Genomic DNA, 26,074 nt, shown 5'->3' on the forward strand with positions numbered 1-26,074 from the left:
TGGAGATAAGTAGCTTAGAAATACATAAAATTGAAATTCTCTGCCCTTGAACTTCCACAGACATTGAGGGCTCTATGGATTGTAAGTTCAAATAAGAATATTTGGCTTGGCTACAGGATGCCCAGTTAGTCTTGTAACACAGGAAAAGTGCTAACAATTAAACTTGGTAATAGGCAGCAGTGCTATAAGGGTTACTGCAGAAGTGGAGGGAGACCTGCTGTTCTGCCTAGGGTAGTGGCAACTGCACTGTTTCTTTCTGTACAGCAGTGCCAAGTCTACAGTACTCTCCTGCCCTTCTTATAGTTAATGTGGTGTGTTAATATGCATGTGCTGGCCTATGGCTTGATCCTCTTGTTAGAATTTATTTCAGATGAACTAGAAGCCATGTAACCACATAGTACCTATCACTCCAGTATGTTAGGCACTCTCATTATGGTGCTAGGTGCAATATAAGAACCTAAATAGAAAAATACTTCCAATAGAAGAACACCTGCAATATCTGGAGATTATCCTCAGAAGTGGCTAAATTAGCTTTCTGTGTTGGGAGGTTAAAGTTTGGAGGTTTTGAGAAGGGCTGTGTTAAAGTAATAATTTCCTTGTGTTGCCATGAATATAATTGTAGGCATTTGTATATACACCTCTACCCCGATATAATGCGACCTGATATAACACGAATTCAGATATAACATGGTAAAGCAGTGCTCCGGAGGGGCGGGGCTGTGCACTTGAGTGGGTCAAAGCAAGTTCGATATAATGCAGTTTTACCTATAACACGGTAAGATTTCTTTGGCTCCTGAGGACAGCGTTATATCGAGGTAGAGGTATATTTGGCACAACTACCTGTGTATTACACTTGAAATAAAAATAGTTCAGTTTTATAGGATACTTCTCTTCTTTACATGCTATTCCCAAACCTTTAGGCTGCAGATAAAAACTCCTATGGGGTTGTGTAGCATACATTCAGTCCCCATATGTAAATTTCCCATTGTTTGTAAATCATATGATTGTTTTTTCCTAAGGAAGGTAATGTTTATATTTATTAGAGTACACATTCCTAATAGCTGCAGCCTAATAAAATGTTGGCTTGGCTTTCAAGACTTTACTAGCATATTTTCATGCCTGTCCTCAACTCTTTATTAAAGCAGCTAAGCCATCATTTGGAGTGAGAGAAAAGGCAACTTCATAAGTCTTATCGAAACAAACCTTTAATCAGGTCTGGTCTCATCTAGGTTTATTATATTTGTACTTCCTCACCATGCTGTTTATGGTAAGCTTATTGCATTTGAATCCTGTTGTTGTTAGTTTAAGAAATATTGAAACCAAACCATTCATTTGTAAAACTGTTGTGAAAACATAACCAGTTTTATTTGTAACCATTAGCAGAACTACATGTTCCTGTTTGTATATCTGAATACATAAGGCTGGATGAGTAAAGTGTTATTTAGAAGGGAGGTAAACCTTCAAACTTCAGGGCATGAGTCAATCATTAACTGCTAGGGCTGAGTGAGTTAGGAGGAAGTGTCTGTCTGCTCTGGGTAGGTATTCCATAATTGCAAATTAGGTAAGGGGTGGGCAGGGGATGAGTTGCACCTTCCTCTGAAGCGGTTGGAAGTGAGCACTCTTGGAGGCAAAATACTGCACTGGATAAACCAAGGGTCTGATTTTGTGTGTCTTTTCCTATGAGTATTAAAGCCTCAAACCTTGAGAGGTAATGCTGCACCAGCGTTTCTGTTCTGCACCCCATATTTGAAGAGTTTATTACTCTTCCATAAAACATTTGCTTCAACTTGAAACTTGTTATGCGTGGTCTTAGTCCAGATGTGTGAGTAATTCACATTTTAAAATCATTCTTTCTCCCACCTTTCTTGGCACCGACTCCAGCCCAGCAGAACTTTTTTGTATTCCTTTTAAAAATCAAGCTTCTAAATTAACAAGTATTTTAAGCATTTTCTTGTCGTGCAAAACTAATGTCTCATGCAAAATGTGTAAAACATCCAGTTTTGTATAAAATAAATGTCAGGGTCCTTGCAGAAGGATTAATGAAATAGTCTTTATATTGCAAGTTAGAACAGTTGTGGGTTTTTTGTCAGTTTCTTTACTAGAAGAAAATCCTTTTTTAAAATCCAACAATATTGAATCCGTGATTTACTTGTTAAATGCTGCCACTTCACAATATCTTTTGGTGTTTATTATGCACATTCAAAGACTAATATATACCACTCATTAGGGTTGTGGTAGTAGTAACTTAACTGTGTGTGAGACTTTTCCATCACTTCTAACCCCTTTGGATGAATAAACTCAGGTCAGAGATGGCCATGGGTGTGTGTAAAATTCTGGTTGGCCATTTTTCGGTTAACAAAGAACGTCAGGGGTAAAAGAGGTGCTCTGGGCAATGCAGAGTTGTGCTCTAAATGTTCAAATAGACCATGTCCTCAACAAGGAGAGAAATGGGCTAATTTTGAAGAAAAAATCAGTTGAGAAATCAAGAAGTGAAAATTATACACTATGCACATAAGTTTCCACTAGTAATTTCAAATTCCTAATGACCTAAGTGGAAATTATGGCTACTCAACCTGTATGAAAATTTGCGCACAAGTGCAAACTACAGAGCTCTAAAACAATGTAATAAACACATTTGTATTTAGTAGTTATACATACAAACCCACTGCATTTATTTAATGCAGTGTGTGAATACTCAGAGGTTTTCTTTTCTCTTTTTGTTTAGAACAAATGTTTTTTTTCTCATTTAATACATTATTGTTGACATAATATGCAAGTCGGGAAATTCAAAGTTGTAGTTCCCACAGCAACTGTAACTCAACCATGTTCCACTTGCATGCGTGTGTAAATATACATAAAGGCAGAGAAGTTATTGCCTTATAGAGTAAGAGGGGAAATTCTATATACGGGTGGGAAGGGAGCACAATGTAGTGTTTCTGTAGGATGATGGCTTTGAATTGTGTTACTCTTGTGTGTGTAACATTGCACAGTAAAAGCATACTAACCTGGGCTTTGGCATTGAACTGCACAGATCACAGCCAAAACAAGCCATTTTAAGCTGTCTCAACATTGGATTCAATTTTTTCCCTCCTGTGTTTTTCTTTTAGTTATAAATATTCTTCATAAATTAAAGTCCACGATGAGAGACACTTGCCTTAAATCCATACATTTTATTAGTATAATGTGTCTTATTGAATTTCACCCTGAGAATTATATAGAATAATCCATGTGGAGAGAGGATCTAGTTTTTTCTTCTTTTCTTTGTCTGCAAAGGGTTAAGTGTATGTTTGCTTTGTGCAGAGATAGAAAAAGTCGTTGAATGGCTCCCTAGCCTAGGCAGCAAACACATTGGCTAAGGGTGAGGGCGGTTCTCCTGTCAGAGTTGTTTCCTGACCTGGATTTCTGAGGAACTGGAGCCTTTAATTTTTCTTAATTGTCTTGTTTGTAGTCAAAACACATTTGTATAATACTTGAAAACCTCTCTAATTGTGAAAAGAGTCTCCTTTCCTTTCTGCTTCACTTGTCAAGCTGCTGTGTAGAAAAGATGTTTGTACAGGCAGCCTTCCGACTGCCTAGCATGGATCGACAAGAAGGCTCCATGTTGTTTGTGTTCCAGCTATGTTGACAGAGTATCGCATGAGGAAGGGGTTTTTATTACGAAAAGACAGGATCATATCAGTTCCTGAACTAAACAGCTGTAAAATAGGGCTTCTCTCTCACTCTCTAGAATATACAGTATCTTAAATAAGTCGGTGTGCACATGGTCTGTGATTTCCTTTGAATCTGTTTTCAAAGTATTTATAATTTATACAATCTTTAATTTCACCTAAACTTCTACCAATAGTTGAATGTTCTACTGTTTTATCAACTCACTTGACAAACATATCTGTCCGAATCATACCAGTGTTGGGGAACTCAGAAGAAGTAGAACCTTCCCAAACTATACCTTCTATCTTTTTTTCGACTCAGTGCAACACTGTGCTGCTAATCCAGTTATTTCATAAGGAAACAGGAAATAAGGGCTAATTAATGCAAATATTTTTATGATGCTTAAACATTCAGATTAGGCTACTGATTAGTAGCTGGATTATCTAGTGTTTAGCCCTTTTCTCTGCTTGCTTATGTCTAGCGAATATTTTACATTGTTGATGTATTTTGTCTGCAGGTGAAACACAGGAAAGTAATTTAAAAAATGCAAAAGGTCCATAGGCTTGAAATTCCACTGTGTAGACTCTGCTCCATCTGTCCTCTTTGCTAGGCATCCGCAGCATGAAAAATTGTCATCTTGAATCCATAATCAGAAAGTTTTGTAAAATGCATTATTTCCTGAGCCTTCAGAGACACTCTGGCCTACTAGTTAAATATTTGTTAAACCACGGGAACAACAGGTTTGAATCCCACCACCATCAACTCCACCTTCCCGTCCTCTGAGGGAAATAAATTAGGTTCTGTGCCATTTACTGGTTTTCAGATGGGGTGTTCAAAATGGAGCAGGGCACTTTTTGTAAAACTAGGCTTTATCCTGGTGTCCTTGCCAGAATGTTTCCTCAAAGCAGCAGTGTTCAGGGTGCAGTGTGCTTGCTTCTGATCTCTACCCCAGAAGTGACTGCATTTCAGTGTCTCTGTATTTCTAAAGCTCTTGGGATTCTCTTTCTCCCATCCCTTGCTGTGTTGTGTTTCATTCAAGGCTCTCACGAAGCTTGCCTCCTGGCTCCATGCCGCCCTGTCAGTGCTGGACACTGCCCCCAGAACATCCCACTCCCACTCCCAGTTAGTGTTCCCACTGGGGAGAGGGCAGTCCACCTCAGTTGACTGCTAGATCCTGCAGTGCTGGGCATGTTTAAGCACAAAGGAGAGATGGACCCGGCTGTGTTGGCTGGCAATTCTGGAGTGCGGGAGGAACAGTGCAGCAAGGAGTGGCTGTACCCTCCATTAGCTTTTGGAGGGGGTGGGCCATGGAGAGCCGCACAACCTAAAACCATTTAGGGATGTGAGAGGAGAGGTTAAATGGTGGACGTGAGGCCACATAGCTACTTAACAGAGGCTTACTCACACCTTGGGTGAAGGGGTCTTATTGTAAAAATAACTAAGTTATTTAGCATCTGTAGGGTTGTCAACTTTCTATTTGCAGAAACCCTAACACCCTTGCCCCACCACCTGCCCTGGCCCTTTCTGAGGCCACCCCCATGCTCACTCCATCCCCCTCCCTCTGTCACTCTCTCTCCCCCACCCTCGTTCACTTGCTCATTTTCACTGGGCTGGGGCAAGGGGTTGGGGTGCGGGGGGTGGGGGGGGAGTGGTGGTGAGGGCTGCGGGTACGGGCTCCGGGGTGGGGCCAGAGATGAGGGGGTTGGGGTGCAGGAGAGGGCTGCAGCCTGGGGCAAGGGTTTGGGGTGCAGGAGAAGGCTCTGGTCTGAGGCAGGGGGTTGGGGTGTGGGAGAGGGTATGGGCTGTGGGCTGGGGCCAGAAATGAGGGGTTCAGGGTGTGGGATCCGGGATGGGGTAGGGGGTTGAGGTGCGGGGGTGAGGGCTACGGCTGAGGGTATGAGCTCTGGAGTGGGGCCAGGGTTTGACAAGGGGGATGGAGTGCTGGGGGTGGGTGAGGGCTCTGCTGAGGCTGCGGGCTCTGGGGTGGGGCTGGTGTTTGGGGTTGCGGAGGGGGGTACAGGCTCCAGGTGGTGCTCACCTTGGGGAGCTCCTGTGAAGCTGCCGGCATCTCTCTCCCAGCTCCTAAGCACGTGGCTCTCCGCGCTGCCTGTGCCTGCAGGCACCGCCCCCTCAGCTCCCATTGGCCACAGTTCCTGGCCAATGGGAGCAGGTGAGCTGGAGCTGATGGCAGGGGTAGCGTGCAGAGCCCCCGTGGCTGTCCCTCTGCCTAAGAGCCAGAGGGAGATGCCGGGAACTTCCTGGGAGCCATGCCGAGCCAGGTAGGGAGCCTGCCTGCGCTACTGACCCTTTCTTTTAATGGCCCAGTCAGCAGTGCTGACCGGAGCCATCAGGGTCCCTTTTCGACAGGGCGTTCTGGTAAAAAACTGGACACCTGGAACCCTAAGCATTTGTATTGTGGCTAACCTGGTCAGGGACCACTGTGCTAGGTACTAGTACAAGCACATAGTAAACAGTCCCTTTCCCAAATAAATGCCTAATAATAAAATAAGAGTTGTCCTGGCTGCCTTCCTTTGTTCAGTGCTGTTTATAGAAGCGTGAACAGCATTTACTACCAGTTTTTATTAATGCTGCTGCTTCCCTTCTGCTTCAGAACAGCTAGACTTGTATTTAGAGAAATCTCCAGAGCTGAGAACTTAAACCAGTTTCTGCTCTGTGAATATTTGCAGCCAAGTTCATAAGCCATAAAAAATAAGTATAGGAATTTAGAATCCTGGTTTCTATTACAAATATAAAAACCTTGTGTGGCATATTCTAAAATACATGCCAGGTGTATTGTCATTAACAGTCCCTGTGTGTTCTGCGTTTGGGCTTGTTCTCTCACAATTACCTGCCTGATGCATGAAGTCCTTGCTTCAGTCTTTTAGACTCTCTTGGGAGCTTCATAGTTCAAACCCTGATGTTTCATGATAGTGTCAGAGTTTAAGGCAAGAAGGGACTACTAGTTGGACCTCCTGTATATCACCAGCCTCCAGCAGGAGCGTGCGCACACAGACACACACACATGGGAAATAGCCTCTTCTCTCCTTGATAGAACCTATCCAATATAGCCTGACTTTTTTGCTTTTTTTGTTTTCTATGGCTTTCTCCAGCTTTTTAGGAGTATATTTAATAAGGGCAGGAATTGAAGATGCGGTAAACTTCCTCTAATGTCACTAGCTGCCTTTAGGGTATGCCACACTGCAGTCAGAGGTGTGATTGCAGCATGGGCTGGCAAACTCGCACTGGCTCTATCTAGCGAGGCTTAAAAATAGCAATGAAGACACAGCACCAGGCACTTCAGCAAGGTCTGTAGAAGCACAGCAAAGGCCCCGGGTAGGCATCCATGTTGTAGCCTGTGCTGAAGCCCATGCTGCCGCATCTCATTGCTATTGATAGCTGTGCTTAGGGTTTCCATCTTTCGACATGCAAAAAAAGACCCAGCGGTCCCCCTGCTGCAGACAAGCCCGCCACACCCCCAACTGCCAACCACAAGGCAACTCCTCAATCCTCCGCCTTCAGCAGCCACTTATAGTGTCTAGAGCCATAACCCGTATAGAGAAGATTGATAGCATCACTGATAACAAATGGGTGTTTATCAACACGTTTTGCCAGCCAGTCTTTGTAGACTTTCATTTAGCGAGTTGTCACTGAGTGTGCAGTTTCTGATGCAAGCTTTTTCCCCCCCGAGGGTGTAGTAGGTCAATTGCATCTTTGTCCTGATATTCCATTATTTAATATGTCTCGCACTTCTCCTCACTCTCGCGTGACTCAACCCCTCTTTTATGCACATTTGTGGTGCAATTGCCTGATGGTAGGCAGACAGCTGCTGTGTTTTCAGCACTTTTGATCTGTTGTTTAAATTACGGAAGTGGGAACATTGTAGTATCTGTAGCTGGACACAAACTTTTAACATTAGCTATCCCAGTGTATTGTGGTGATAATGCAAATCTTTAGACCCACATAATAAAACCCTGGCAGTTAAAATTATTTTTTCTGGCAAATCCATAAAAAAACCATCCAGGCCTGTCAAATACCAGCCAGGTGGTAACCCTAGCTGTGCAAGCTAGGTTAGACCTAGTGTGAGTATGCCAGCCCATAGAATAGCAGGGTTGGAAGGGACCTCAGAAGATCATCTAGTCCAACTACCTGCTCAAAGCAGGACCAATCCCCAGACAGATTTTTTGCCCCAGATTCCTAAATGGCCCCCTAAAGGATTGAACTGACAACCCTAGGTTTAGCAGGCCAATGCTCAAACCACTAAGCTATCCCTCCCCCCTGGGATTGCAGTGTAGATATAGGACAGGGATGTGCAACCTTTGGCACACGGCCCATCAGGGAAAGCTACTGGTGGTTCGCCGTCCCCGGCCAATGGGGGCTACGGGAAGCAGCGGCCACCATGTCCCTCAGTCCATGGCGCTTCCCGCAGCCCCCATTGTCCTGGAACGGTGAACCGCGGCCAGTGGGAGCTGTGATCAGCTGAACCTGCAGATGCTGCAGGTAAACAAGCCGGGTGCGGCTTTCCCTGATGGGCTGCGTGCCAAAGATTGCCGATCCCTGATCTAGGGAATTATTGATGCCTCTTTGTGTAGTTGGTGAGGGGCACATACGGAAAGAGCCAAACCTGCAGAAATGCAGAACAGGACACTATTGATAATTGTGGCTTACTCCACAATGCCCCATCATTCGTGTACAAAACATGCACATAATACGCAGGCCTTGGTTGAAAAAACCCAAGCATATGCTTTCTAGCTCTGCGCAGAAATCCCACCAGAATGGCTGCCTGCTCGTTTGCTTGCTGCTGTAGGTGATTGGGGTAGGGTGTAAATGAATATGCAACACACCCATGTAGGTGAGAGCACAGTGTGATTAGTGTGAAGACACCTTCATACCTTGTGTGTGTCTAGGACTTTTCTGATCCCTTGGTGGATCAACAGCTTGTGTTACTGGCTTGTTGGAATCTGATGCTGTTCAGATAGCCTTAGCTTAAGTTATTTTCCTCTGTTCAGCTTGAGCATTTTCACACTTGTGATGGAGCTCTTGCTCTGGTCTCCTTCCAGTGTAGGATAGACCACACCTCCATCTGGTAGACTAACTTAGTGCTGCACAGAATATGCATAAATGGCATTTTACTGTATGTTCCTTGGCATGTGTACGCCCCTAGAAAGGAGATCTGGGTTCAGTTCCCACTCTGCCAAGACTTCCCATGTGGCCTAGGAAATCACTTCTCTCTGCCTCCATTCCTCTGGAGGAAGCCACCCCCCCATCTCACAGGGTGTTCAGACTTAATCCATTGTTCTGTGAGGTGCTGAGGTACACGGTGAAGAACACTTACACAAGTGCCTATAAATTAAACAGGCTTCCCTTAATGTTACCTTGTATTGCCTCTTTAACTTCTTCCTATGTGCTTCTTATCATTCATGCCCCCGTGACCCTTGTTGTGCAATTTCAGTGGCTATTTAAAAAGCATTTATTAAAATTCACAGGTTCCAAGGCCAGAAGGGATCATCTAGTCTGTTCTCTTGTATAACACAAACCATAGAACTTCCCCACAATGGTTCCTGGAACCAGTGTTTTAGAAAAACATCCAATCTTGATTTAAATCATATCAGTGATGGAGCATCCACCATGACGTGTGGTGTAAGCAGTTCCAATGGTTAATTACTCAGTGTTTAAAAATTTACGCCTTGTTTTCAGTCTGAGTTTGTCTAGCTTCAACTTCCAGCCATTCTGTGTTAGATTGAAGAACCCATTATTAAAAGTTTGTTCCTCATGTAAGATCTTTATAGACTGTAATCTAGTCACCCTTTAACCTTTCCTAATACTTGTGGCTCTTCTCTGAACGCTCTTTCTGATTTATCAACATCCTTCTTGAATTGTGGACACTAGAAGAGGACACAGTATTCCAGCAGCGGTTGCACAAGTGCCAAATATAGAAGTAAAATAACCTTTCTACTCCTTCTCGAGATTCTCCTTTTTATGCATCCAAGAATCACATTAGCCCCTTTGGCCATAGTGTTATACTGGGAACTTGTGTTCTTCTGATTATCCCCCATGGCTCCCAAATCTTTTTGAGAATCACTGCTTCCCAGGTTGGAGTCCCTCATCCTGTAAGTATGGCCTACATTCTTTGTTCCTAAGTCTATACATTACATTTAGCCCTATTAAAACCCATATTGTTAGCTTTAGCCTGTCCTGTTCATTATTTATCACTCCCCCAATTTTTGTGTCATCTGAAAACTTTTTCAATGATGAACAAAATGATCTTCCAGATCATAGATTACAAATATTAAATAGCATAGGGCCAAAAACCAGTCCCTGAGGGACCCCACTAGAAACACAGCTGTTTGACTATTCTCCATTTACGCTTACATTTTGAGACCTATCAGTTAGCCAGCTTTGAATGCATTTAATGTGTGTCATGTTAATTTTATCTCTAGTTTTTAATCAGTGTCATACAGAACAGAGTCAAATGTCTTAGAGAAGGCTAAATGCATTATATCAATCAAATTTATAATCTCAGCAAAAAAAGGATAGCAGGTTAGTTTGATAGGCGCTATTTTCCATAAACCCATGTTGACTGGCACTAATTATATTACCCTCCTTTTTAATTCTTTATTAATAGAGTCCCATATGAGCCGGTCCATTATCTTGCCCAGGATCAATGTCAGACTGACAGGCCTATAATTACCAGGGTCATCCTGTTTGCCCTTTTAAGATAATAGCACATTAGCTTTCTTCGAGTCATCTGGAACTTCCCCAGCATTCCAAGAACTATTGAAAATCAACATGAACAGTCAGCAAGCTTCCCAGCCAGCTTATTTAAAACTTTTGGATGCAGGTTGTCCAGACCTGCTGATTTAAAAATGTCTAACTTTACTAGCTGTTTAACATGCTCCTGAGATACTAGTAGAATGGAAAGAGTGTTATCCTGTGATGTAACTACACCTGTTTTTCCCAGATGCAGAACAGAAATATTTATTTAACATCTCTGCCTTTTCTGCATTAGTACTGATAATCTTGCCTTTTCCAGGACCAATACCATTGTTAGGAATCTTTTTATTTCTAATATTCTTAAACTCCTTATTGTCCTTATCTCTGCTAGCTATAAATCTTTCCTTGTGTTCCTTTGCTTTCTTTGACAGTTTTCTACACTTCTTAGCTTCTGATTTATATTCATTACTTTCAACTTCTCTTTTCTTCTGTTTATACATTTTATTGCTGGCTTTACTTTTTTTTTTTAAAACCAATATTCCTTGATTGTGAGATTATGATTTTTTGGGGGCATTTAGTAAAGTGTTCTTAAACAAGTCCCAATTATCATTCACATTTTTCTGATTAAATTCTTCCTCTCAACTAATTTGGCTCCTAACTGTTTTCAGCTTTATGAAATGTGGCCTTTTTAAAATATGTAATATCACTAGTCTGGACTTTATTCTGTTTGCACATCATAAATGTGATCAAGTCATGATTACTTGACTCCTAAGGGTGTGCCTACACAACAATAAAACACCTGCAGCTGGCCTGTGTCAGCTGATTCGGGCTTGTTGGACCAGGGCTTGCAGGGCTATAAAATTGTAGTGTAGATGTTTGGGTTCATGCTGTAGCTCGTGCTCTGGAACCTCAATGCGGGTGTTTTATTGCCATGTAGACATACTTTAAGTTACCATCAATTTTTACTTCTGTGATCATTTCCTCTTTATCTGTGAAGACCAGGTCTAATATAGAACTCCCCTGTGTTGGATGCAACACTTTTAGAGTTAAGAAATTGTCAGCGATAATATTTAGAATTCCAAGGATGTTTTACTACTAACCGCATGAGACATCCACTGTATGTCACACAAATTGAAGTCCTTCATGACCATGCAGCTTTTCCCCCCCCTACAATTTACACATAGGTGTGTAAGGAGCCTGTCATCCTGTTCCCTAATGTGATTTTGTTGTCTATAGTGTACACCAACAGATACCCCATCTTGTGCTTTATCTGGTAGGACATTGATCCATAAGCATTCAAGATAATTTTCTTCTGAGTTATCCATGACTTGGAAACAGGTATGCCACTCCCCCTCCCTTTGTGCCCACTCGATCCTTCCTAAATAAACATTAGTTTCAACATTCCAGTCATGGGAATCATCGCACGAAGGTTCAGTAATACTGGCTAGATCAAATTTATGCTCATAAATTAGCAATTCCACTTCCTCTTGGAGTTATTTAAAATAACAAAGTCTGAAAATGTACGAAAGAGTTGATGACTGTTATAAAATATCAGAGAACCAGCTTAATTACCCAAATCTTTAGTCTGCAAACACTTTATTTTTACTTTTATTTATTTGTATTTAAATAACAATAATAATAATAAAGATGTCTATACAAGGCTTTAGTACCCTAAAGCATAATGAACACTGCAACAAAATCACATTAGCATTAAATCAGCCATTCAGAGAGGGACTCTGCCAGCCTCCCACCTATTAAAAAAAAGCTCCTTTCCAACCAAGTTGATAAGTCAATGATTTGTTTTTGTTTTTTTTAATTTTTATTATTTTTTAAATGAAATACAGGTTTATTTAAAAACACATTTAAAATTAAATATGATAATGACAAGTTATGTTAAGGCCTAAACTTATTATAATTTATTAAATCATTTAAATTAAATGCAAAAAATATTTAGCAGTATATGAGCAACAAAATGATTAAAGGTCTAGAAAACATGACTTACGAGGGAAGATTGAAAACATTGAAAAGAGAAGACTGAGGGCTAGTCTACACTTACCGTCCGGGTTGACGCGGTGAGTTCGACTTCTCGGAGTTCGAACTCTGGAAGCGCCGCGGTCGACTCCAGTACTCCACCACTGCAAAAGGCGGTGGCGGAGTCGACCTTGGAGCCGCGGAGTTCGACCCCGCCGCGTCTGGACGGGTGAGTAGTTCGAATTTGGGTACTTCGAATTCAGCTACGCTATTCACGTAGCTGAATTTGCGTACCCTAATTCGAACCCCCTTTTTAGTGTAGACCAGGCCTGAGAGGGGACATAACAGTTTTCAAGTACATAAAAGGTTGTTACAAGGAGGAGGGAGAAGAATTGTTCTTCTTAGCGTTTGAGGCTAGGACAAGAAGCAATGGGCCTAAATTGCAGCAAAGGAGGTTTCGATTGGATATTAGGAAAAACTTCCTAACTGTCAGGGTGGTTAAGCACTGGAATAAATTGCTTAGAGAGGTTGTGGAATCTCTATTGGGGATTTTTAAGAGCAGGTTAGACAACACCTGTCAGGGGTGGTCTGGATAATACTTGGTCTTGCCATGAGTGCAAGGGACTGGACTAGATGACCTCTTGAGGTCCCTTCCAGTCCTATGATTCTATGTTTGCTGCCAAATTTTAAAGAAAGACCAATGAACTGGTGGAAGTCACTGGCTCAGCATTGGAAACCAGAGTTAATTGAAATTCTAAACCAGCTTTTGACAGCCATAGCCTTTCCTGTAGGTGCAGAGAGAATATTTTCTTCATTTCAGTTTATTCAACTAGTTTATCTCAATAACGAGTTTGTTCAAAGTTAAGAAATCAGGTGGGAGTTGAAAAAAGCAGGAAAGCTTGTTTTCCTCATCTGGTCTCTGAATAAAAACTAGGTGTGAGAGAATGAGATCTGCTAAAGTCTTGAAGGACATGGTTACCAGAAACAATCAGTTAAATTTATTAACTACGGATAATACTTTTTTTAAACAAATCAATTAGCTTTTAATACAAAACATGTTTTGATTAACTTTATTCTTATGTATTATAATTTATTCTTATGTTTAATTACAAAATCCAGTTTTTGTGCATTTTAAATTGAATTTCCATGAACTTGACACAATTGTAAATAAAAAATCAACTAGTGAACCTGCAACGTGTCGTTCACTGATTTCTAACATAATATAAAATGGAAAACTGAGAATCTGAATAAATGTAAGTTAAGCTATATAATTGCTTAAGTAAATGTTTATAAATGTAATATGTCCTTGTTAACAAAAATGAAGCACCAAATTTAGCGTAAAGGCTGTATTTAGTTGCAAATCAACATGTTTTAATGATTGATTGCCAACCAGTGAGAATCAACTCTTTATTAGGAAAATAAATAAAACATATAAATGCATAGTGTGATTAAAATAGATTATTTAAATTAAGGTTTTCTGTTTGCAGATTTAAATCATGATTAAAATCTGAGCATTAAATTGGATTAATTCAAATCAAAATTCCTTGTTTCCACCCTTTTTTCCATTCTGGGGATTTTAATGTTGTAAAGTCTGGTTTAGGTTTTCTTTGCTAGTAATTCTGTGTGATGTATCGTACTCTGAACCAGTATGCGTGGAGCTTAAAAATGGAATGGAGAGCTATATACCTGGCTTCTAGTTTCTGCACCAAGAGCGCTACGCTGCCAAGCACGGTGAGAGATGAATGAAACAGACAGACTTTCCTCTTTCATCCAGTTTTCACATTTGATGGCTATAGAATTGGTAGGTTTTGTTGTGAGATTTTGGGACTGAGCTCTGGACTTTTCTGTTGATTTACTTCTGTTGGCACTATTTTCAGTAAACTGCTGGTTTGGTTTTTGCAGTGATTGCCAGAGTAGTTCATTTAATGCCAGTTCCAGGTTGTTTGCTCACTTTTTAAGCATAGGTCTCCTTTTGATCTATCATATTGCTCTGTTTAATTATAAGCTCTGAATTAACCCTCTGCCACAACATCTGTTGCTGGACCATGTTCTGTGTTTGTGGGCTGATGAGGAATTATGTGAGCATGTCTTTTTGCAAGCTTCACAGTTTATTTTTATGTTTAGCCCAATATAAAGGATCAACTGCAAGTTTGTTTTTGTTTGGCTACTCAACTTAATTACCACTAAGTATCAAGTTAATAAAATAAGCATTATTGCTCTAGGAGTGCAAAAACTTTGCTAATGTAAAAGGAAGTGAACCCACATTTCTGTATTTTCTGTAGTTTAAGTCAGAGTATCAGTTTACTCTACTTAACTGTTACTTAAAAGTATGTGGGTGAACTGTTCAATTTAAAAGATATTTGGTCCAGCCTTCTTTCCCTCTGCCTCATTGACTTTGATGGGAAGTATGGCTGCAGAACTGAGCAACCTGTGCATTTCTCTTGCCATACTTTGAGCGTTAACTAAAAGTTTTTTGTTTATTGCTTTTCCCCCCTTAAGTGTTGAAAGGAAGATGATTCACTGATGGCAAAAAATCTCCATGTAGCTCTTCACCTAGGGGGGAAAAAAAGCAATTATGTGAAGTGTTCTGATAGTTTATAGGCCTAGTGCATTAATTACAAACCATTGCCTTCATACTGAATCATTCTGAATTCTGTGGCTTTGAAGCCAGAATAATGAACTGGTGAGTGTTCTACAGTTCTGTAGGGAAAAAAGCTATTAAATTAGATGTGAAATTTCTTTTCCCATTTGTGTGTGTGTGTGTGTGTACACAAAGTTTCCAGTTACACAACAATGGAAGCAGTCACCTGTTACGCCTTTTTTATTTTCTTATGTGAGTCTTTGTAGTAGTAGCCACACACTTGTGAAAGCAACAGCTCTCTAGGGCTGTTTTACTGACATCAACGAACACTGGATTTAGCAAGGTTTGAATGATCAACTAAACTGAAAGTTCAGTTTAAATATAATCAATAGCATTCTTCTATGGTTATCCAGTTAGTTTTAGTTGGTAATTATATATTATGTCACTCTAGTGTTCTCTCAGAGAACTATCTGCAAAATTAAGCAAAGTAAGCTGTCATGGGATAAGAGGGAAGGTCCTCTCATGGATTGGTAACTGGTTAAAAGATAGCAAACAAAGGGTAGGAATAAATGGTCAGTTTTCAGAATGGAGAGAGGTAAATAGTCGTGTCCCCCAAGGGTCTGTACTGTGACCAGTCCTATTCAACATATTCATAAATGATCTGGAAAAAGGGGTAAACAGTGAGGTGGTAAAATTTGCAGATGATACAAAACAGCTCAATCATAGAATATCAGGGTTGGAAGGGACTTCAGGAGGTCATCTAGTCCAACCCCTGCTCAAAGCAGGACCAATTCCCAATTAAATCATCCCAGCCAGGGCTTTGTCAAGATAGTTAAGACCCAGGCAGACTGCAAAGAGCTACAAAAGGATCTCTCAAAACTGTGACTGGGCAACAAAATGGCAGATGAAATTCAATGTTGGTAAATGCAAAGTAATGCACATTCATAGAATCATAGAATCTCAGGGTTGGAAGGGACCTCAGGAGGTCATCTAGTCCAACCCCCTGCTCAAAGCAGGACCAAACCCAACTAAATCATCCCAGCCAGGGCTTTGTCAAGCCTGACCTTAAAAACCTCTAAGGAAGGAGATTCCACTACCTCCCTAGGTAACCCGTTCCAGTTCTTCACCACCCTACTAGTGAAAAAGTTTTTCCTAATGTCCAACCTAAACCTCCCCCTCTGCAACTTGAGACCATTACTCCTTGTTCTGTCATCTTCTACCACTGAGAACAGTCTAGATCCATCCTCTTGGGAACCCCCTTTCAGGTAGTTGAAAGCAGCTATCAAATCCCCCCTCATTCTTCTCTTCTGCAGACTAAACAATCCCAGTTCCATAATCCCATAATCCCAATTATACATATAAAATGATGTGGTCTAATTTAGCTGGTATCACTCAAGAAAGAGATCTTGGAGTCACTGTGGATAGTTCTCTAAAAACATCTACTCAATGTGCAGCATCAGTCAAAAAAGCAAACAATGTTGGGCATCATTAAGAAAGGGATAGATAAGAAGACAAAATATCATATTGCCTTTATATAAATCCATGGTATGCTCACATCTTGAATACTGCATACAAATGTGGTTGCCCCATTGCAAAAAAGATATATTGGAACTGGAAAAGATTCAGAAAAGAGCAACAGAAATGATTAGGTGTATGGAAGGGTTTCCATATGAGGAGAGATTAATAAGAATGGGACTTTTCATTTTGGAAAAGAGACGACTAAGGGGGGATATGATTGAGGTCTATAAAATCATGACTGGTGTGGAGAAAGTAAATAAGGAAGTGCTATTTACTCCTTCTCATAGCACAAGAACTAGGGGTCACCAAATAAAATTAATAGGCAGCAGGTTTAAAACAAAAGGAAGTATTTCTTCACACAATGCACAGTCAACCTGTGGAACTCTTTGCCAGAGGATGTTGTGAAGGCCAAAACTATAACAGGGTTCAAAAAAGAACTAGATAAATTCATGGAGGATAGGTTGGTTCATCAATGGATATTAGCCAGGATAGGAGGGACGGTGGCCCTAGCTTCTGTTTGCCAGAAGCTGGGAATGAGCAACAGGGAATGGATCACTTGATTACCTGATCTGTTCATTCCCTCTGGGGCACCTGGCAATTGGCCACTGTCGGAAGACAGGATACTGAGCTAGATGGACCTTTGGTCCGACCCAGTCTGGCTGGTCTTATGTTCTTAAAATTCTTTTCTCTCCTGAGACTGGCATACAGGGATTCGGCACAGAAAAACTAAAATAAATGGCTTGAGTGGCTATTTTTAGTGTCCTACATGAGGGCTGTAGACTGTGCAACTTGTGGTTTTCATACATGTTCTTACTTGAACTTCACAGGTGTATTAAAGAATGTGTGTCTGAAGCCTTTATTCTATAAATACAGTGCTCGGTTTTCTTGATATTTGCGGTTTGTGTAGAAGCTTCAGTATATGCATTAGTTACTCTTAACAGTCTTTACACATTCACAAATTACTCTGGATCCAGAATACACAGTGTGCAGGTGTTGGCTTCATTCTTGCCATGCTTAGTCCTGATATTTCCTTCTAAGCTGGGGGCAAAACACTTCCATGAAAATATTTTTAAACACCAAGTATCAGAGGGGTAGCCATGTTAGTCTGGATCTGTAAAAGCAGCAAAAAGAGTCCTGAGGCACCTTATAAACTAACAGACATTTTGAAGCATGAACTTTCGTGGGTGAATACCCGCTTCGTCGGATGCACGAAAGCTCATGCTCCAAAACGTCTGTTAGTCTATAAGGTGCCACAGGACCTATGGGAGAGACCCTATACCAGTAGGGTTAAAACATGGTTCAGTCTTGCAGTGTAAATGGGACCTAAGCTTGCTCCAGATCATGTGAAAGTCTTGGATGCGTCCAAGGTTTTAGTATAGTTGAAGGACATGTTTGAGGTTCCACCTGGTCTACAGAATGGATGCATGTTGTAGTTGAGATGATTGTATCTGCAGTGAAGGCACAAGCCATGTTGACTTCTGCCCTAGGCGTACAGAGTGAGAACTATGCTGACTGCATCCTTGCTTCTGCTACACATTCACATTTTGAACCCACACTTACAGACAGCATAACTCTTGCGTCATTTGGATGGGATTTTTTTTTCTTCCCAGGCAACAACATACCAAAACTGTGCCCTCTGGCAGGGCTCAAGCCACTGCGTGTAACTGGCACTGTGGAGGCAAAGCATGCTACCATAACAGGGTTTAGAAAATTCTTTCCCACAAGGTTTCAAGCCCTATTGTGGGCAGGGTCTTGTGTTGCTGCCTATTGCTAACAGTGGTGCTGGTTTGCAAGAACTGCCATGTGAGCCCTGTGGCGTTTTACACCTGCAGATATTCTTATCACTTGAATGTTTAATATTGAAAGTCGTGTTTGCAAGTAAGTATTTTATCTGTTCAGGGAAAGTTTATGCAAATTGTAAGTGTAAATACAGCTTGAGTCTTTCTGTATCTGTAGGTGGGCCCAGCACAAATATTTTGTCTTAGTGGCTATAAAAAACCCCACAAAAATCTGAATGCGAAAATGCTCTTGATTCTAAGAATTTTACTCTAGGTTGATTGTTGGCCAAGAGCCCTTTGTCAGATGACCAATATGTGTATATTTCACTAGCTTTAAAATAAGGTCTAGTGAGGGGGTCCTGCGCTTCCATGAAGAAGCAGTGGGCTAGCTATGTGATGGGTGTCTGTCCTGGGGGGACACGGTGAGGACAGGAGCTGCTCCTCTGACTGATTAGGGAGCTGGACAAGAGAGGAATAGGAAAAAGTGACTCTATGGCCATTTTTGGCAGAAAGTGTGGCCAGCTGTATGAGGCAGTGGCTAGTGAGGTACAGAGTTACCTGGTCTGGGCTCCATAGACCACAGAGTTTAACTAAAGATTTCTTAGAGAGTGGCGGTGAGAACCAGTTCTACAGATGCCACCAAACGCACCCTCAAACCAAAGGCCCAGAGCCCGTTTCCGTGGGCAAAATGTCCATTGACTCTAGTGAGAATAGGATCATGTTCTGATTGAATGCTTGGCAATACAGTTATAGTCCAAATGGTATTTGTTATCCTACAATTAACTCTACTCCCACCCATGCTGTGTCCTTCTCCTTAAATCTTGCCTCCTGTTGTTTTATTTGCCACACTGGATCAAAGCTGTTTATATTTGGCTTATTATGCTCACTCTGTTAGTTGTTTTCAGACTTTCATTATAACATTCTGAACTGAAGTTCATTGGCTGTGTTTTGAATGAAGTAATTGCATTTGATTTACTCCTCAATCTAACATTAATAGTAGGGCTAAGCCTGAAAGTCCTATGCAAACAATGAGTGAAGTGGCAGAAAGGTACTTCCCTTTAGCACTGGCCCCGCAGTTTGTCACTCAGCTTTAGTTATGGTATTTGCTCCAGGCTATACTGCTATGAAAACCACAAGCAGTAACACTTGTGGGTTCCCTTCTTCTTGCGTTCTTTGGGGAGGAATGTTGAAGTATTTATATTGGGTGCCCTTCTTCTAGGACCTCAGGCCTGTCAGTTTCCCCTCTTCTTCTTCCCCAGCAAAGATCATGACAGGTTAGTATAAAGCTACGAGACCATTGAGAATATCCAGCTAATGCCAAAGATTAAATTAAAGGATCATTGCAAATAAATTCTTTGCTGCATCATCATTAGGAGCTTCCTTTTGAGTGAGTTGTGAGGAGCTCCATTTAGTTTAGTGGACTGAGGAACTGGAATCTGCTCAGTCTAATTGGTTATCCCAAGATCTGAAAGCTCTTGCTGTATGAGGCTTATCATTCATTATCCATTAGCACCTGGGATTTGATATTGCAAAGTCAGAAAAGCACTTCTTGTGAGCCCCAACGTGCTGTACGTAGAACATGATCTAGAAAAATAAAACTGAGATTAAGAACTAGAAAAATCTGCTTTAAACCTATATTTAAATAGGACCAATGAGTTGTCAAAGTCGATGTCCAGAGGTAGAAGATGCCACCTCCATGTAGCAGCATGGGTGAAAGTTCCAAATACCAGGCTGGCAAGTGGAGGTAATCAGACATCCAGTTCAGCTTCTGAGCAGGTGACGCTACAGAAACTAAGAGCTTGTCTTCACTGAGGAGCAGCGTGCACTACAGGCATGTGATTTCTAAAGCAAACAAACACATTGTGCACTAAGTGGTATGTGCAGACCCTGCAATGTGCACTAGAACTTCCCTACTGTGCTTTAACATAGTTTGACACTCTCGGGAGCTACTAGTGCACAGAGAAGAATTTACATGTTCCAATTAATGTGCTTTAGAAATCACATGCCTGTAGTGTACGTTACCCCACCATGTAGACAAGCCTGAAGTTGCAAAGCTGGGGGGATGATGCTGTGCAGCAAAGGGACTTTGGGGCCTTATATCAGCAGGCTCTCAACAAGTGCTCAGGTGTCTTTCATTTTTGTCTTTGCAGTTTGTCCACCTGCTTGTAAGTCACAAGGCTGCACCTCTGATGGTCAGTGCTGTCACAGCGAATGCCTGGGCAACTGCTCGGAGCCCAACAATCCTGAGAAGTGTGTGGCTTGCCGTAACTTTTACCTTGATGGCACGTGTGTGGAGACCTGCCCAGCCAATTACTACCGCTTTGAGGGGTGGCGTTGCGTGACCTTCAGCTTCTGCCAGGAGCTGCACAACAAGTGTAAAAATGCCAGGGAATCCGGGTGCCATGTTATTCACAACAATGAGTGTGTTCATGAGTGCCCATCGGGATACATCATGAACTCCAGCAAGTAAGTGATGTCCATGTTGTTGCCCAGTGTTGCTGCTTGTGTTGTCAGTTGTGTATCACTCTTATTTAGACACACACACTTGCTGTATCAGAGTTTTGTATTCTTTTCCTTGATTGAGAAACAACTCCAGTGTTGCGTCTTATTGACTCATAGACTTTAAGGCCAGAAGGGACCATCATGATCAGCTAGTCTGACCTCCTGCAATACATCGCAGGTCACACAACCTCACCCACCCACTCCTGTAATAGGCCCATAACCTCCGGCTGAGTTACTGACATTCTCAAATCTTGATATAAAGACTTCAAATTACAGAGAATCCACCATTTGCTGTACTTCAGACCAGCAACTGGCCTGTGCCCCATGCTGTAAAGGAAGGCAAAAAATCCCAGGGTCTCTGTCAGTTTGATCTGGGGCAAAATTCTTTCCCAACCCCAAATATGGCAGTCAGTTAGACCCTGAGACCAACCCCCCAGACACCTGGGAAAGAATTCTCTGTAATAACTTAAAGCCTCCCCATTTAATTGCCCATCTCCAGCTGTTGTAGACATATGCTAATAGCCATTGTGGATGGGCCATATGGCATTGTAGGCAAAACCATCATACTATGGTTTGTGGGGAGGGAGAGCTCAGTGGTTTGAGCATTGGCCTGCTAAACCCAGGGTTGTGAGTTCAATCCTTGAGGGGGCCATTTGGGGATTGGTCCTGCTTTGGGCAGGGAGTTGGACTAGATCTACTGAGGTCCCTTTCAACCCTAATAATCTATGATTCTATGATAAAGGGAAAATGTAACAAACAAGTATTGCATGTGCAGAAGAGAGGATACATCAGGGGTAGGCAACGTATGGCACGTGTGCCGAAGGCGGCACGCAAGCTGATTTTCAGTGGCCCTCACACTGCCCAGGTCCTGGCAACTGGTCCAGGGGGCTCTGCATTTTAATTGAATTTTAAATGAAGCTTCTTAAACATTTTAAAAAACTTATTTATTTTACATACAGCAATAGTTTAGTTATATATTATACACTCATACACTTCTAAAATGTTAAAATGTATTACTGGCACGTGAAACCTTAAATTAGAGTGAATAACTGAAGACTCAGCACACCACTTCCGAAAGGTTGCCGACCCCTGGACTACAGTCTTTCTGATTATTCTCAGGGCTTTAAGGACAAAAGGAATAAAATAATATACATAGTTATATGCTGTTGATCGCAGAAAACCTTGTTTCTCCCACAATAAAATTACGTATTGTGATGAGTCAGATTTCCTGTGAATATCTGTAGTTTTGTGTTCATGAACATTTGCTCCTTGATTAACAAATCAGGGAATTTATACTATGGCTGGATTTTTTAGTCTATTTCCTGTTTTGTATTTCAAACATATGAACCAACAGCCCCAAAAGTGGGCTCTGCATTGCTTGTGTGTGACAGCAAGGTCCTCCTCCTGCCCGTCCCTGCTCACACCAGTCCTTCTATCACTGGGACTTACTCACAATGTCCTGGTGCTTTTCCTAGAGGAGATGACAGTTTTCCTCTGAATTATACTGGAAGTCGGTGCTGGTGTCATAACTGCAAGAACAGCTTGTCTTTTTACTGCCATTAAAAAAAAGTCTCCTATGTCCAAAACACATCCATATAAATCTGTTTACCGTTTTTAAATATGGTTCTGTGTACTGCCTTCTAGCTGTTGATAGAGAAATCCTAGGAAAGGTCCTGCGTCCTGTTCATGAATTATCTGTTTGGCTAACTACTTTAAGATGAAGGATGGGCCTGGCTTTCTTACAAATAGCATTAATTAACCCTAAGAGCAGGAGCTACAATTTTGTCCTCACAAGGAATCATTTTCCCCTTCATGTGAATGACTTTGAAAAGCCATGGGCTTAAAAAGTTCAGGATCTGGCATATTAGCAAGAAGGAACAGAGAGCTGTTGGTTCTGGAAGATCTTTACAATATTTTTTCTCCAATAAATACCATTTGAGTTGGAGCACAGCATGCAGACATGCCTAGGTGAGAAGAGAAGTAGCTGTCTTCTTTCCTTTGTCACCATAGGAATTTCATCTTAGTAGAGGAACAGTTCAGTGCTATGGGTTCTCTCATTCGGATTTCTCTGGGAGGTTGTCTGGTTAATTATGGGCTTAAATTGCATAGGACAAGAAGCAATGGTCTTAAATTGCAGCAAGGGTAGTTTAGGTTGGACATTAGGAAAAACTTCCGAACTGTCCAGGTGGTTAAGCACTGGAATAAATTGATGGAGGTAATGGAATCTCCATCATTGGAGATTTTTAAGAGCAGGTTAGACAAACTCTTGTCAGGGATTCTCCAGATAATACTTAATCCTGAGATGAGTGCTGGGGACTGGATTAGATGACCTCTCAAGGTCCCTTCCAGTCCTATGATTCATTGTTGAATTAAAATCAAAGATGCTTAGACCAGTCGTTCTCAAAGCTGATCTGCCGCTTGTTCAGGGAAAGCCCTTGGCGGGTCAGGTCAGTTTGTTTACCTGCCGCGTCTGCAGGTTTGGCCGATTGCAGCTCCCACTGGCCGCGGTTCACCACTCCAGGCCAATGGGGGCTGCGGGAAGTGTCGCAGGCCTAGGGATGTGCTGGCCGCCCTTCCCGCAGCCCCCATTGGCCTAGAGCGACAAACCGCGGCCAGTGGGAGCTGCAATCGGCCGAACCTGCGGACGCGGCAGATAAATAAACCGGCCCAGCCTGCCAAGGGCTTTCCCTGAATAAGCGGCGGACCGGCTTTGAGAACCACTGCTCTAGATAATACTTAATCCTGAGATGAGTGTGAGGGACTAGGTTAGATGACCTCTCAAGGTCCCTTCCAGTCCTATGATTCATTGTTGAATTAAATCAAAGCTGCTTAGACCATCATCTGATTCTTTCTTTATCAGATCTTGTATTCTGGTTTTGATTCACAGACTGGTGAGGAGAAATTGTCCTCTGTCACAATATCTTGTATTCCAGTGCTGGGACTTCAACGAAGAAAAACGTGATTTTTAGGAATATTCAAGTGTTGTGTGAGGCTGTTTAGAGCCAGATATTGTGTGTGATGCAAGCGAGTCACTCAGCATATTGTCCAAATACTGTTGCGTTTTCAACTGGTTACCCTGCATGTATGAATTCTGATGGAGAAGCCTCAGTTTATGCTATGCAAAAACATCTCTCATATATCTTCTGCACTCTTGTTTTTCAGCCTGCACTGTTCTCCATGTGCAGGGCCCTGTCCGAAGGTTTGTGACTACAGCAAGGAGAAGATAATTGATTCAGTGACATCTGCACAGGAGCTTCGTGGCTGCACCATCATTAATGGAAGTTTAGTCATAAACATCCGTGGAGGAAGTAAGCTCTGCATCTTATGAGCTGCATCAGGGAGAACTCGCAGAATGTGGAAAAGCATGACAGTGGGGAGAGAGAACTGAATGTCAAAAAAGACAATGAGGCAGTGTCCATTGAGCCTAAGATCTCTGCAGGGCTTTTAAAGTTTTGCATGCAGAGAATTTGTGTGCAGAAAGCGTGCTTCAGCCCCACAGTGATTCAGGAATTAATCCCTCTATGTAGTTAGTTATTGAAACGTAAGTTAAGTTTCATAGATTGAAGGGATCACTGTGATCATCTAGATTGACCCTCTTGTGTAACACAGGCCATAGAACTGCTCCAGAATAATTCCCAGAGCAGATCTCTTAGAACAATATCCATTTATACAGAGAAATATGGGATCTGGTACAGTGCTCATCACTATGGTATCAGAGAGCCTAAACCTATTGTTTCCCTCTCCCCAGATAACATAGCAGCTGAGCTTGAAGCGAATCTTGGCTTGATTGAAGAAATCTCAGGTTACCTAAAAATTCGCCGCTCCTATGCCTTGGTTTCTCTTTCTTTTTTTCGTAAGCTACATCTGATTAAAGGGGAGACGTTAGAAGCTGGGTGAGTTTTTATATAAGATGCTTCAGTCTGTTATTACATATTGGGGACCGATGTAAATCATCAGGAGAATGTTAGCAAATTATTTTAAAATGTGTATTTAATTGCTGTCTGCCAATAGTTGCAGCCTGTCCTTATGGGTTCTGTGTGGGGAACTTTCATGTTATGTCTGGATTAGTGCATGAGAAAAGCCAGTTTATGAATGAACCCATCCTCATCCATTCTCTCTCTCTTCTCACAGGAATTACTCCTTCTATGCCCTCGACAATCAGAACCTGCGCCAGCTCTGGGACTGGAGCAAACACAACCTCAGCATAGCAAGGGGGAAGCTCTTCTTTCATTATAACCCCAAACTGTGCTTGTCAGAAATCCACAAAATGGAGGAGATCTCTGGGACTAAGGGACGTCAGGAGAGGAATGACATAGCCCTGAAGACAAATGGCGACCAAGCCTCTTGTAAGGAAGTTTCATAATGTGAAGAGATCTGTGCCGTATGCACCCCCTTGCTAACCTCTTTGTCTTGTGAATTTCTCAGGGCAGGAACTGTCCTGGTGCTCTCTGTGTAAAGCCCAGGCATATCAGTTACTCTGTAAGCTAGCTGAAGGGACACTCTCAACTTGCCACAAGTTAAAAGTAGTTTCAGGTCTGATCTCTGCCCTGGAGGCCCCCTGCCAGCTTATGTGGTTATACAGTTTTTCCCAAAAACATTTTGTGGTGCCCTTCCCCCTCCCACCCTTTGACTGGGAGCTCTTCAGGCAGGGTCTAGTCAGCCTTGTGTCTTTGCGCAGCCCATCACATGCCACAGCCTCAATCCTGAGTGGGGCATCTGGGCCTTGCTGCTGTGCACATGTTTAATTATCTCCTTTCTCTGTGCGATGGGAAGTGGTGACAATGAACTGTGTGCTGCAAAATAAACTGAAAAGGGGAGAGTATTTCTGCTCGGTTCGTCTGGAGCCGTTGCTGTGACAACCGTTGGAGAAAATTTTCAAGCAGCAATGTGACTTATTTTCAAATAGTAATAAGGAAGGTCCCATGTCAACAGAGCTAAGGAATACAGAGGGGGCAGCTTTGCCTCTAGCAGCATTCCCAGGCCTTAGCTTGAGTGCTCAGAGCCAGCATCTCACCCTGTCCCAGCCAAAGATGCCACTCAAACAAGCTTTCCCAAGGTTGATCAGGGCACAGCAGGTGCCAGTCAGGCCTCTCAGACCCACTGCAGCGTTAGGCGAGGCAGAGTGAACTGGATCTGAGGGTGCTGCCTCTGCAGGATTCCTATCCCCTCTCCAGCCAAAGAGCAGCAATGGGCTTTTCCCAGAGCCAGAGGGCGCTGCCTCTGCTGGCCCAGGGAGTGAGAGACTGGATCTGGGGCCCAAACCATGCTCTTGGGTGGTTGTGTGTGACTCTTGGTGCAAAGCTGCCAGGCAGGCTGTCCAGTTTGTCTTTAAAGCAGCCCTCCTCCCTCCCAGTGCTACCTTTGG

At 42.2% G+C, this 26,074-nt stretch overlaps 1 protein-coding gene across 1 annotated transcript in view; it reads left to right on the forward strand.

The window, feature by feature from the left end:
- The window catches only part of INSR (insulin receptor), a 100,905-nt gene that overhangs the window by 43,048 nt on the left and 31,783 nt on the right, over positions 1-26,074 (forward strand). The window contains exons 3-6 of the mRNA XM_044998526.1: positions 20,358-20,673; positions 23,872-24,017; positions 24,458-24,602; positions 24,841-25,055. Of these exons, the coding sequence (XP_044854461.1) occupies positions 20,358-20,673; positions 23,872-24,017; positions 24,458-24,602; positions 24,841-25,055 (822 nt within the window). The remainder of the gene's footprint in view (positions 1-20,357; positions 20,674-23,871; positions 24,018-24,457; positions 24,603-24,840; positions 25,056-26,074) is intronic.

The sequence above is a fragment of the Mauremys mutica genome, chromosome 24 (assembly GCF_020497125.1).
Source record: "Mauremys mutica isolate MM-2020 ecotype Southern chromosome 24, ASM2049712v1, whole genome shotgun sequence".
Classification (NCBI taxonomy): domain Eukaryota; kingdom Metazoa; phylum Chordata; order Testudines; family Geoemydidae; genus Mauremys; species Mauremys mutica.